The 11,026-nt window shown below is 38.9% G+C and overlaps 2 protein-coding genes across 3 annotated transcripts; both read right to left on the bottom strand.

Annotated features, from left to right (window-relative positions):
• Positions 1 to 837: 837 nt before the first annotated feature.
• LOC128856051 (uncharacterized) lies at positions 838 to 4,397 on the bottom strand. The gene is made up of 5 exons (XM_054091408.1): positions 4,176 to 4,397; positions 3,973 to 4,113; positions 3,790 to 3,920; positions 3,497 to 3,686; positions 838 to 3,403 (listed from the first exon to the last, which is right to left on the bottom strand). The coding sequence occupies exons 1-5, from the start codon at positions 4,361 to 4,363 to the stop codon at positions 1,087 to 1,089; spliced, it is 2,967 nt and encodes a 988-aa protein (XP_053947383.1). The 5' UTR covers positions 4,364 to 4,397; the 3' UTR covers positions 838 to 1,086.
• Positions 4,398 to 6,823: 2,426 nt separating this feature from the next.
• Positions 6,824 to 10,099, bottom strand: LOC128856050 (V-type proton ATPase 116 kDa subunit a1-like). 2 transcript variants are annotated; one of them, XM_054091407.1, is made up of 6 exons: positions 9,981 to 10,099; positions 9,762 to 9,916; positions 7,809 to 9,674; positions 7,500 to 7,746; positions 7,255 to 7,426; positions 6,824 to 7,196 (listed from the first exon to the last, which is right to left on the bottom strand). In XM_054091407.1, the coding sequence occupies exons 2-6, from the start codon at positions 9,876 to 9,878 to the stop codon at positions 7,103 to 7,105; spliced, it is 2,496 nt and encodes an 831-aa protein (XP_053947382.1). In that variant the 5' UTR covers positions 9,879 to 9,916; positions 9,981 to 10,099; the 3' UTR covers positions 6,824 to 7,102. The 2 variants fall into 2 exon arrangements, with proteins under 2 accessions (XP_053947382.1, XP_053947381.1); XM_054091406.1 differs by having other exon boundaries at positions 9,762 to 9,897; positions 9,981 to 10,098.
• Between the last annotated feature and the right edge of the window lie 927 nt (positions 10,100 to 11,026).

Below are 11,026 nucleotides of genomic sequence, written 5' to 3'. Positions count from 1 at the left end.
AATACAACGCCGTCATATGCTGCTTTGAAACCTATTAAAGGTTACTCAAAAAAGTAATGGTTACTGAATAAAACAAGATTCAGCTGCTACCACTTGCTAATCAGCGACCCCGAAAACATATAAATTTACATGCATCTTGATTATGTTCTTGAATATACGCTATTTCACGTGAGGGGGTGGATTTTCAAAATTTTAAGATCAAATTCGTAATCAGTGACCCCGACAACCCCCGAGTAAGAAATTTTGAATCAATTACTTAATTTTTTGAGTTTTGGCCAGCTTTTCGGGAATCGGCCGCACTGTGGACCGTGGTGATACCTCTATGCTGCACGGGAACTCCATTTAACTTCCTTCGTGGAACCATTTTGTGGTTCTTATGAGGCGTAGAATTGATCCCAACCCCACGCCAGACAGCTCAGAGAAGTAAAAAAGTATTTACCTAGACAACCTGCTCTGATTTTAGCTAGGGTTGGACTATTGCAAAGGAAGTGCTCAACTGTTTCTTCCTCATCTCTACAACTTCTGCAATATTCATGGGAGAAAGCTCCTAGTCTTGAGGAATGCCTGCCGAATAGCCATGACTGGTTAAACAAGCCACGACCTTCGAGATATTGTCCCTTGAGAGACTAAGCAGTTCCTTTGCCATTTTCTTGTTCTTCTAAACTCTGTTTTTCCTAGTAAAAAAAACTTTTTAAATCGGCTTTTGTCTAGATGAAAGTCGCTACGTTTTCTGTTTTCATCTCGAATTCTGGTACCGACCTACATACAAAGCACATTTAATAAATATTTCTAGGGCAAGTTGGTCAAGGTTGAAAATAATTGCATGCATTTCAGGTTTTATATTATATTTAACTTTTATTTTGTACACATTTTCAGCCAGATTGCCACACTCATGAAGACCTCTGCAACATAATAAATTATTTGCTTGATTAAAACGTCTTGGAAAAATAGCTTTTCTTCGTTTTTTGGTATTCGTGGCAACTCTCTCGATCATTATTTCTATCTTTTTTATAAGTAATCGTTTATTGACCTCGCTCTCTGCCTAATTTATGGTTTTCTATTTAAAAAATCACTTATTTTTACAGTTCAATTTCTCCTCCTTCCTCTCGTTCTTGGCTGACTATTATCCGGAACCATCTTTCCATCCTCTACAGGTTTTGTGATTGTATTGTACCATTCGTTTACATGCCGCGTTAGTATATCCACGAAGCTGTTTACTCTCTTTCTCATTGCTTTCAAATATCCATTCGAGTTGTTTTTTTGAGTATCATCCTCTAGTTGCAATCTATTCGAAGTTCGTTGCTCCGTATCCACCAACTGTTTCGGTGTTACACTGCCCAAAGGCAGCAAGTCTACATCCTTGGTGATCATATTCGAAGCCCAATCATCTTCTGACAGCTCATATCGCAACGCACGTGGGGAACGTCGTTTACGCAATGAACTCAAATTCCACCAAGGTGTTTCCGTCGTCGTATCAGCAGATCCCTCTAAACTCTTTTGCACGTCCACATCGCCCACCCTGCCGTGCTCACTGAAATAGTTTTCCAAATTTTCTGTCAAGTAATCGATGTATTTGTTACGTAACGATTTAATTTTCTTTAACATTTCGTCATCATTGTCTACGACCGTTTCACTAACTTTTTTTTTGCTAAAATTATTGTCGCTCTCTCTCTCATCTTTCTCTTCGTCTTCTTTCTTGTTGTCGCGCAAAAAAGAGCGGGCAAGTTCTTCTTGTGCGAGCAGAAAATCCTCCGCCAGCTGGCCAGCGGTCTGAAATTGCGCTGCTCCGACGTTTTCAACATCAGGATCTGCATTGTTTGTTATCGAAGTTTCATCGAGTGTGTTACTCTTGGTTGTTTTTTTGGTGAAGGGTTCAGGAAATAGTAGAGCGTTCCAACTCTTACCCTTCTTCGGTTTCGTTTGGTCTGAAGTTGGTAGTGGCAGTGCTTCGTAGAACTCAGTAGGTAGCAGACGCAAAGGTTTCATTTCGTTTCTAGTTTCTTTTCCATTTGTCCTGTGTATTTTCTTAGCTTCCGCTTTTCTCTTACCTCTCTCATCGGAGTTATTTAGATCTTCACCGTCAACATTAGTTATATGTCTCAAATGCACATCACCCTCCGGCACTCGTGCCGATTCGGGTTCACTTTCTGAACCCATTTTCTTAAAAAACTCCTCCTCGTCAAAATGTTCAGGATCGTATGAGGGTTTAGTTGATTTCTTTTCGGGTTTACGTATTTCTATAATTTTTTTAACTACAGGCGCTTTCTTCCTACCACCATTCGCCCCAAAGATAGCGCCAAAGTAATCATCGGTGCTACGAGTATTTCGCTTAAGTGAAAGCAAATCTTCCCGATCCTTCAGAGCTGTGTCGAGTAAATCCTTAATCCACTTGAGTGCAGTTAACCGTCTATACTCTAACACTTCTTCTCGTTTCTTAGGTGTCTTTTCCTCTAAGGAAAGTGGCTCAAAAAGTTTTGTTAGTGTCTGCGTGTGTTCACCTTTGTCTTCGAGCACAATATGCCTTGCACGATTTGAAAAAGTGGCATAGCGACGCCTACGATGGTCGTGTTTCATTGAAGCACTATGCAGGAGCGCCGTCTCGTGTATTAGCTGCTGCAACAGTTTGTCCGACGACGAAATGTGCCTCTTCATCACATTCACTTCATCCTCAGCCGACTCCTGATCCTGCTCCAAATCGTCAACATCGATCTCTGTGAACTGGCAATGCTCCAACTCAGCATTGGGCAGCACCCAAAAGCCGACAGATTTCGCCGGCGCATTCAACTGCATCGCCTTATTTGGACTCCTCGTCTTCACTTGTGGTTCCAATGTGGAATTTATAGTTAACTTTTCACTATTCAAATATGCGTTATTCTTTTTAAATGTTAGGATGTACTGCCAGTACTCTTCACCCGGTAGCTTTGAGTTTGACCTTACAGACACTTGTTTCGAATCATCATCATGATTGACAATCATGAAAGCCACACCTCCCGAAATTGAATTTGCACAATGTGTGTACAGCTTATTGGTACGAAGAAATATGGCGAAGGGACGAGCAGGGAAAACCCGTGAGCCCATCACTTTCTTGAAGAGCATTGTCACAAAGAAACTTGGACTAGAGTATTCCAAATCATCTTGATCTGTGCGACGGAAGACCGCATCAAAACCTGAGCTCGCCGCCTCTCCCAGCGTCTGTGCCCAACGCAGCGCATCGGTGATGATCTCCGCATTCGTTTTGCTAATGATGCTGGGGGTGCTACTCCTTTGTTTGGAGTTTTTGGCACGATCCTTAGGAGTGAAGTTCAACCAAACAGGAACCTTTTCAGAGAACATGGCACGTAAAATGCGATCGTGTTCATAGGCTGAGCCGATCAAGGGGTTTGACGTTGAAGGATCTGCGGGTCTGTGGGCATCAAATGTGATATGCAAAACAGTCAGTGTAGACAGTTTTTTATATAAAAGATGAAAGATTGTAAAAGTGTTTTTAAAAACTTACTGCAACCAGTTGAAGGCAGCACTAAAATCCTTAGATGACTCAATATAGCGTTTCACCTCATCACTAGTGCTGCCTAACGGAATTTCAGCGCCGGTTACTTCCCAGTCATCGACGTAAGGATTGAATGAATCCACCATCAAGTTTAAAGTATTTAAATCGTTGAGATATTCCGTGACACTTGGACCAAACTCTAGAAATAAAAATTGCTTAGAATTTGTTTTTTTGGTATTTCGGTGCTCAATTTGATCAAAATTTCAGAAATTCAAAATGTTCAGCTTGTGCTCACTTCTCACCTGTACCCAACTGCCATATGCAATCAGTAATACCCGTTAAATAAGAACTGTTTAATATCCTTAGGGACTCCATAGGGTCCCATTCGCCGTCATTATATGGCATTGGGATAATCATCGTCCAATTAACAGCACTGCGAAGTAAATCAAGTTTTAAGTTTGTTTTACGTTCATTTCCCCACTCACCTGGTCCAGCGATTGAAACCCTTCCATATAGTTTTTGTTGGATTTCGATATTTCGTTTCAGTATCCGGTATGAAGTTATAATCGCTAGCGAATTTGATGTAAGAACTGCCAAGCAGTGTGGCCATATGCGTTAAAGATTTCCTGTAGGGAAAATTCAGGCTTAAACTCATTTCTAAAAACCACTTTTTATTATACTGAAATACCTATTCGGGCCATCAAGCGCCCTATACAAATCCGCCGGCTCCACAGTAAAACTAACAAACTTTTCATTCACATCATTGAGCGGCCTATTCAGATTTACTTGTACAAATACTTCGGCGTACACGGAGGACACAATAATTGTGATTATTAAAGATATCACTCCCGAAATTGGGGTCTTAGGAAAAGTCATTTTCCTCAGATCTATTAACCGTGCGCTGCGAAGAGTAAATTTTGACTGGTTGTGAAACTTTCTGATAATGTTGCTAAATAAACTATTTTCATTAAAGAAAACAATTTATTTCGCTTACTTTGAAAATTTGAATTAATTCTTTTAGTTTTTTTCTTTTTATTTTCCAAAACAATGGTAGCTCCGGCCAGGTGTTTGCGTTTGTTCAAGTACTTTTGCTGACTCCAAAAATTCTTGAGATTAATGAATTGCTGATTTTGCAGTCGCATTTAGAAGTTCATGGAAATTTTCAAAGAAAGCAACTGTTAAAATAAATATTGTAGGTATATGCGTGTGCTTTTGTGTGTGCATGCAAATGTTAATATATGAGTACGGTTTTTAATACTTCTGAAGATTTACGTAGTACAATAAAGTTATGTGGCCGTCGTATCAAAGTAGGTTTGTGCGTGACCACAACTCAGTTGGGCCGGGGTTGAGACACACTGTGGATATAAAACAACAAATGATAGCAAAAGTTTACTTTTACTAAGGTTGCCCCTCGACAGGCAATTGCAGACATCCAACTGCATCTCTGCCATAGAAAATAGTAAAGCTTGTCGTAAAACCCATCTTCCATTTTCACTCAGAATTTAAAAAAAAAATTTCGGATAATTAGTTTTGTAGATCATTAAATTTAAGTATATTAAAGAGCAAGGTTAAAGTAAATCAAAAATTGAATTCGGTTTTTTTTGTTTTGGTCGCTTTCTCTATTTAACGCCTACGCCATTTTTTATATGGAAGAAAACACCAAACACCGTCAGCAGAAAAAATTGTCAAAAATCCACGCAGTTTTTGCACCACTTGAAATTACACTTTAATATACTAAAATTCATAGATCTATGGAACTGCATACCCGAAATTTTTCTGAATATTCTGATGAAAATTTGTCAAATTTTTACAAATTTTTCACAAAGTTCGAAACTTTGCTTCACATGGTTTTTGCTGTAGTGTGAACAATATTTTCATGAAAAAATAATCCAAATTGCAGAATAAATAAATATATAGTATTTTTCTTCTTTATTTGCTTATTCAATTTCGAGTGTTAGTGGTCATACAATAATTATTTGTACATTACAAATTTTTACTACTTACAGTAATTTAATTTAATTTACATTGTTCACATTACATGTCTCGATAAGAATCACGATTATTAGCCTTATTCCATAGTCCAGCTATGTCGCCAAGGTCTGAATAGTTCCTGATGTTACGCAACTACAAAAGCTGATTTCTGCCAACACGTCGTTTTCCTTCAATTTCGCACTGTAATATTAGTTTAGGCGAGTTTTAGCAAGTCGTTCAACCTTTTGTCAACAATATGCTTCAGGGATGAAACATATGCTGATCCTAGGCACATCTGTCGGGTCCTACAAAGAGCAGGACAGTGTATTATTAGTAGTATAAACTGTATATAGCTACCTGGCCAAGGTACGTCGTTTTGCAACGCTTGTCTGCAACGTAATACTTCCATATTAGAGACATGCTCCGTCCACGGAAAATTTAAAATTCGTCTAAACGCCCACATTACAAAAGCCGCAAGTCTGTTCATAGCAGCAACTTTCAGTGTCCAACATTCCACACAGCAAAGAAGAATAGACCACACGTAGCACTTTATAAAACGAATTTTGAGTTTGGTGTTAAAATCATGGCAGCTGAAGACTTTCTTAAATTTGCAGAAGGTGGATCTTGCCATTTTGTCAATATTGTCCTTTTTTCAGCTGATTCCTCCCAGTTTTCATTGCCTCAACAACCAACATAACTTGAAAATTTTTCTATCGCTTTGTCCTTTATAGTTAGTGTATCAGGAGTGATACAGGTTTCCTGCTGACGTGTTTTTTATGTTGAATTGCTGACTGCTATTGGTCACTTTGTTCAAAAATGTCTAATCTATGTACTGATGCGTTCCAAAGAGCTTCTAGGTAAACTTTTTCGGCGTATATATCAAAAAGAAGGGGTAACAATACACAGACGTAAGGCAGCTTCAACGATATTTATGTCTTTGGTATTTTGATCGCTTACTCTGACCTGTGCCATTAAAGGTTTTTTAAGCAACGTAATCCCTTGTCATCAATTCCAATAGTTTCCAAAATCTGAAAAAATATGTCGTGATGCACATTGACGAAAGCCTTTTCATAATCCGAGAAAAACTTATCAATAAATGGTGTACACTTTCTTTTGACGCTCACACTATATTATATAAATAAAGCTCAAAAGTCCTCGTTCCTATAGGCAATAAACTGCGATTTTTTAAGGTGATCCTTGGGGTGAACTTTTCACCAGCAAAATCATTCGCCCAGGAACAGATGAAAATCGCTTGGTGCCAAGACCGGATTATAAGTTGGAATTTAAGATTTTTTTAGATATTTGATTTTAATGTATTTCTGTTCAAAAACATCAAAAGTTTCGAATAAGATTTTCAATAATAACTATGAAGACATCACAAGCAATCTGCTTGTATTTAAATATTTATTAGTTACCAAGGCTTTCGGTTTAAAGTTAATATATATTACGATTATGGACCGAATCGGACCATAAATACGATTTCTATAAATTTCTCGGCACCAGCACCACCTAGCGGATTCAAGTGAACATAAATTAAAAACAAAAAACTTCTTTTCATTTATAGGTAAGATTTTGGGTACATCGATTTATCAATATTTGCAATTCTTCCGTTGCAGTTTTTCAAACATATTTTATTGGAGATGTTTAATCCTCATCGGTAGCTTCTAAGATGGCCTTAAAGCTGAATGGCAGAAAAGGATACCCAGTTCCGGCGTAGAATTTAGACATGAATTCAACCCTAAAATGTTAATTATCATCAATCAAACTCACTCGGTGTGAAAAATCATTTAAATTACCAATGCAAACGCAGAGTATGCAGAAAAGCAGAGAGACCTTCCATAAATATCATAATGGCTATGGTTAATAAAGCCCAAGCCCAGAAGATGATGTACACACCAATAGCACCAGGATAGCCCTTGAAATGGAGACCTTTCTGCATCACCATAAGCCATAGAACATAAGATAATTCTGAAACAGATCAAAAGATAGTGGAAACAGAAAGGTAAAAAATAAATGCTCAAGTAGGCAAATTAAAACTCACCCGCGTGCGCCAAAGACAGGGCCCACAAACGCAGATACGACGCTGTATGCGAGATGGTACTGAGGATATATTCAATTGTATGAATGCCCTGATGGATCCAAATTTCACTCATTGGTTCCTCCTCCTCCTCATCTTCGCCCTCGTGATGAGCATGCGGTAGAGGATCAGTGAGAGTTGCTTCAATAACAATGTCGCCTTCTTGAATCTCTATCTTTTCTACATAGGGCTCCTTAGATTTTGACTTTGCCTGTGTAATTGTTATGGTGAAATTTTGTTGAAAATACAATATGTTTTTCTATCATCACCTACCTTAAATAACCGTTCGCATTGAATGTACAGTGGTTTGCCAATCAGTAGCCATGGGATGCAGAACAATGCGACAATCCAGAAAACTCGCTCCACTGTTACCTGGCTATCGAACATATACATGTCACAACCAGATAATTGTGAGGATGCCTTGAACAGAATCATGTTAATAAAGTATATTAGAACCGAAGGAGCGCAACCTGCCGAATTCGGCTCATAATCGGTGGTCGCAGAATATTGCACCCATTTGTAGAACATCATGAACGACATATATCCGAACAACAGAATTAGGAAGAGGACTTGAGGAAGGAACTCCAGCAGGATATAAGCTTTTTTTTTGAAATATACCATATTCTCCACGGACAAACACACTCCGAAAACCATATGCAAAACACCGAAAATTATGGACAGTTTCATTTTGTAGGAGTTATAGAAAATGATTTTGTTTTCCGCCAGCTGCCAAATGGGATCCATACCCCATGGATAGGTGCCAATAGTAGCTACACTGGGATTGAGTGTCAGGTAAGTATTAGCCAGCACAGTAGAAGAATTGTAATGTATACGCCATTTTGAGCCAAATACATTCAACGATTTTGAAAAGGTGTCATTATAGGTGAAGCCGGTGTACATGGAGAAAAGACCGAGGAGCATGATAATATAGCGGCCGCCAAACATGATGCGCCAGATTTCACCACCCTTCTTTCGGAGCAATCGTTGTTCATCGATTACCATCCAGAAGCCAATCAAGAACATAATAAAGCCGTGCCCCAAATCTCCAAACATGACCGCAAAAAGAAAAGGGAAACTTATGCAAGTATAAAGAGCAGGATTGACTTCGCGATAAACGGCCATGCCGTACGCATCAATCAAATTTTGGAAGCCACGTGTGAATTTATTGGTACGATAAAAAGTGGGTGGGGTCTTCTTTGTTTCCAGTACTGTTAAAAATGAGCTCATACTGCTAACACCAACCGAACTTTTTGCAAGAGTTTGTTGCACCAATTCCAGATCCAAAGTCGGAACCCAACACTCGCCAATCAAACATTTGCCCGTCACATCCATATTAAAATAGTTCAGTGTATGGTAGATGGCCTTCATTTTTGTAATCTCAATAGACCAAATAGGCAGATGCTTGGCTATACCCGCCAATATACAATTACGTTGATCCTCTGTCTGCTTTAGCACCACCTTCAGATCATCCAAACGTGTTTGCACTCCCTTCAGCATGTCCTCGCGTTCCTCATGAATGTTCGGGCAAGGATATAGCGAAGCATGGAAGCCGGTACATACCTTTTTAATACGAGTATTCAGTTGCTCGCCCTGATAGAATACCACAAATGCCGTCTTATAAATCATATTGCCCGTGCGCGGGTCCTGCAGTGGCTCTTCGATATCAGCATGTTTCACTAAAATGTTGCCACGAGAAATACGCCACAACATGCGCTCGAAGGCGTACACACGTTGACGTGGAAGCACACCAGCTACGAAGCCCAAACGACCACGCTGCTCCCCGGTAAAAGTGCCACTGTTCGCGTGTTCTTCCATATTAATTACTGTTTGTTCGGTGAAAAATATTTGAGTCTTTTTGATCACTTCACAAAGTTCCGTGAGTTCCTGCAAATTGGACTTCAAATTAATGTCATTCTCCGACATCTCACGTATTTCGCATTCGGATTTCTCCAAATGGGCCTCCAACTCGGCTACCTCACGCGGATTCGGGGCACCAGGTATATCGTCATAGATATCTTTCATTTTAATTCCATCCGCTTCCAGTTCCCTAGTTATAAAACGGATTTGACGTTCCATTTCATCGCAGCGACGCACCTCAGTCACAAATTTACGCTGAAACGCAGTAACGTCCTCATTTAGCTGCAGATACGCAAGAACGCATTGACAATTAATATAAAGAATAGGTGCAGTTATATACAAATTTAAAAGTACTTTTGCTCAACCTACATCACGAAATTGTACGCAACCGATTTCACCCAAATCAGCCATGTTATTGTAGGCCGTTTCCGGTGCCAGGAAGATTTGACATAAAGTCATCTTTTCGCTGCGAAAGATGCTACCCATGTTTGTAAGATATATCTACCTGGTGGTAAGAAGATTTACTTTTAATTTTAATTATTTTTTTTATAAAGTTTGTTTCTTAGTAGCTTTCAATGTTCTACTCACTGTTGGGCAGCGTCGTGCGAAGTGATGAATTACCAGTAATATCCACTGCAACTGCCAAACTAGAACTGAAATGCCTTGAGTATATTTGTTCTATCGTGAAGTACTGCTTGTGGTCTGTCATATAGTTTTTGGGGTCATTTTAGACAGTGTGCCGCTAATCAATCAGTTGGCATTAAATCAAATTCCTTATCGCAAGATCTTTAAATGCAGGTGTAGGTATGTACATATACATAGGTATATATGCACTAATGTAAGTTACATATGAACATGTGGTCACTAAATAGAGTCACACAGCATAGCATAGCAGAACTGATGAAAATCAAACAAATTCACTTACAAGAATTTAACAGCACCAGTTGTCGAAAATCGCCGTGAATTGGCCATTTCAAAAGATGATTTGGCAGAGCTTATTTGCCGACAAAGGCTTAGATAGATGGTAGATGAAAAAGACCTGGATCATGAAAACACACCATCCCACAAGGCTATCACCTGAACAAACTTCTTGCTAAGAACTCGAATGAACATCGTCGAGCAAACAAAGTAGCTGACATTAATTTTTGGTGTCGGTTTTCACATAAAAGAGAATTCGAGCCAGAGAATTCGAACATATTTTGATGATTGGAATATTCATTCGTTGGCATGTGTTCATTAATTCCAAAGGAACCTACTTTGAAAGTGATGTAGGTACACTTCTATGTTGTCGTTCTCACGGCAGTAGGTTCTAAGTTACCGGAACGACCCGAATTTATATCCGGCCAAGGACTGTCACTGTCAAGGACTGTCACTCCCCGTATATATATGAGAAATGTTTATGCTGCTATTAAAACTTTTATTTTTTTTTTTTGGCAAAATGTGATCGTCCCTAAAGCTCCTTGCGAACTACACAGAAGAGGGAAATTATTAATAATTAAAAATTAGTTTTAGAGTAGAAGAATTTGAGAGCAAATTAAATCATTTGAAGGATTTTAGCTCAAGAGTATTAAGAACAAAATTACTTCATGATTCCGTTAGCTTCTTTGCGGAATTCTTAAATCAAAGAAGTGAAA

This window comes from Anastrepha ludens, chromosome 2 (genome assembly GCF_028408465.1).
Source record: "Anastrepha ludens isolate Willacy chromosome 2, idAnaLude1.1, whole genome shotgun sequence".
NCBI classification, from domain to species: Eukaryota; Metazoa; Arthropoda; class Insecta; order Diptera; family Tephritidae; genus Anastrepha; species Anastrepha ludens.
The sequence above is the reverse complement of the archived record's forward strand: the minus strand, read 5'-3'. Positions and strand labels throughout refer to the sequence as shown.

What these genes read in the sequence shown, in the direction of transcription:
- LOC128856051 (XM_054091408.1), bottom strand. Translation starts at nt 4,363, where the DNA reads ATGACTTTTCCTAAGACCCCAATTTCGGGAGTGATATCTTTAATAATC. An exon ending in GGTTTCAATCGCTGGACCAG is followed by an intron (nt 3,921 to 3,972) that starts GTGAGTGGGGAA and finishes TTTACTTCGCAG; the next exon opens with TGCTGTTAATTGGACGATGA. An exon ending in CATATGGCAGTTGGGTACAG is followed by an intron (nt 3,687 to 3,789) that starts GTGAGAAGTGAG and finishes TTTTATTTCTAG; the next exon opens with AGTTTGGTCCAAGTGTCACG.
- LOC128856050 (XM_054091407.1), bottom strand. Translation starts at nt 9,878, where the DNA reads ATGGGTAGCATCTTTCGCAGCGAAAAGATGACTTTATGTCAAATCTTC. An exon ending in GTTGCGTACAATTTCGTGAT is followed by an intron (nt 9,675 to 9,761) that starts GTAGGTTGAGCA and finishes GCGTATCTGCAG; the next exon opens with CTAAATGAGGACGTTACTGC. An exon ending in CATACTCTGCGTTTGCATTG is followed by an intron (nt 7,197 to 7,254) that starts GTAATTTAAATG and finishes TTAACATTTTAG; the next exon opens with GGTTGAATTCATGTCTAAAT.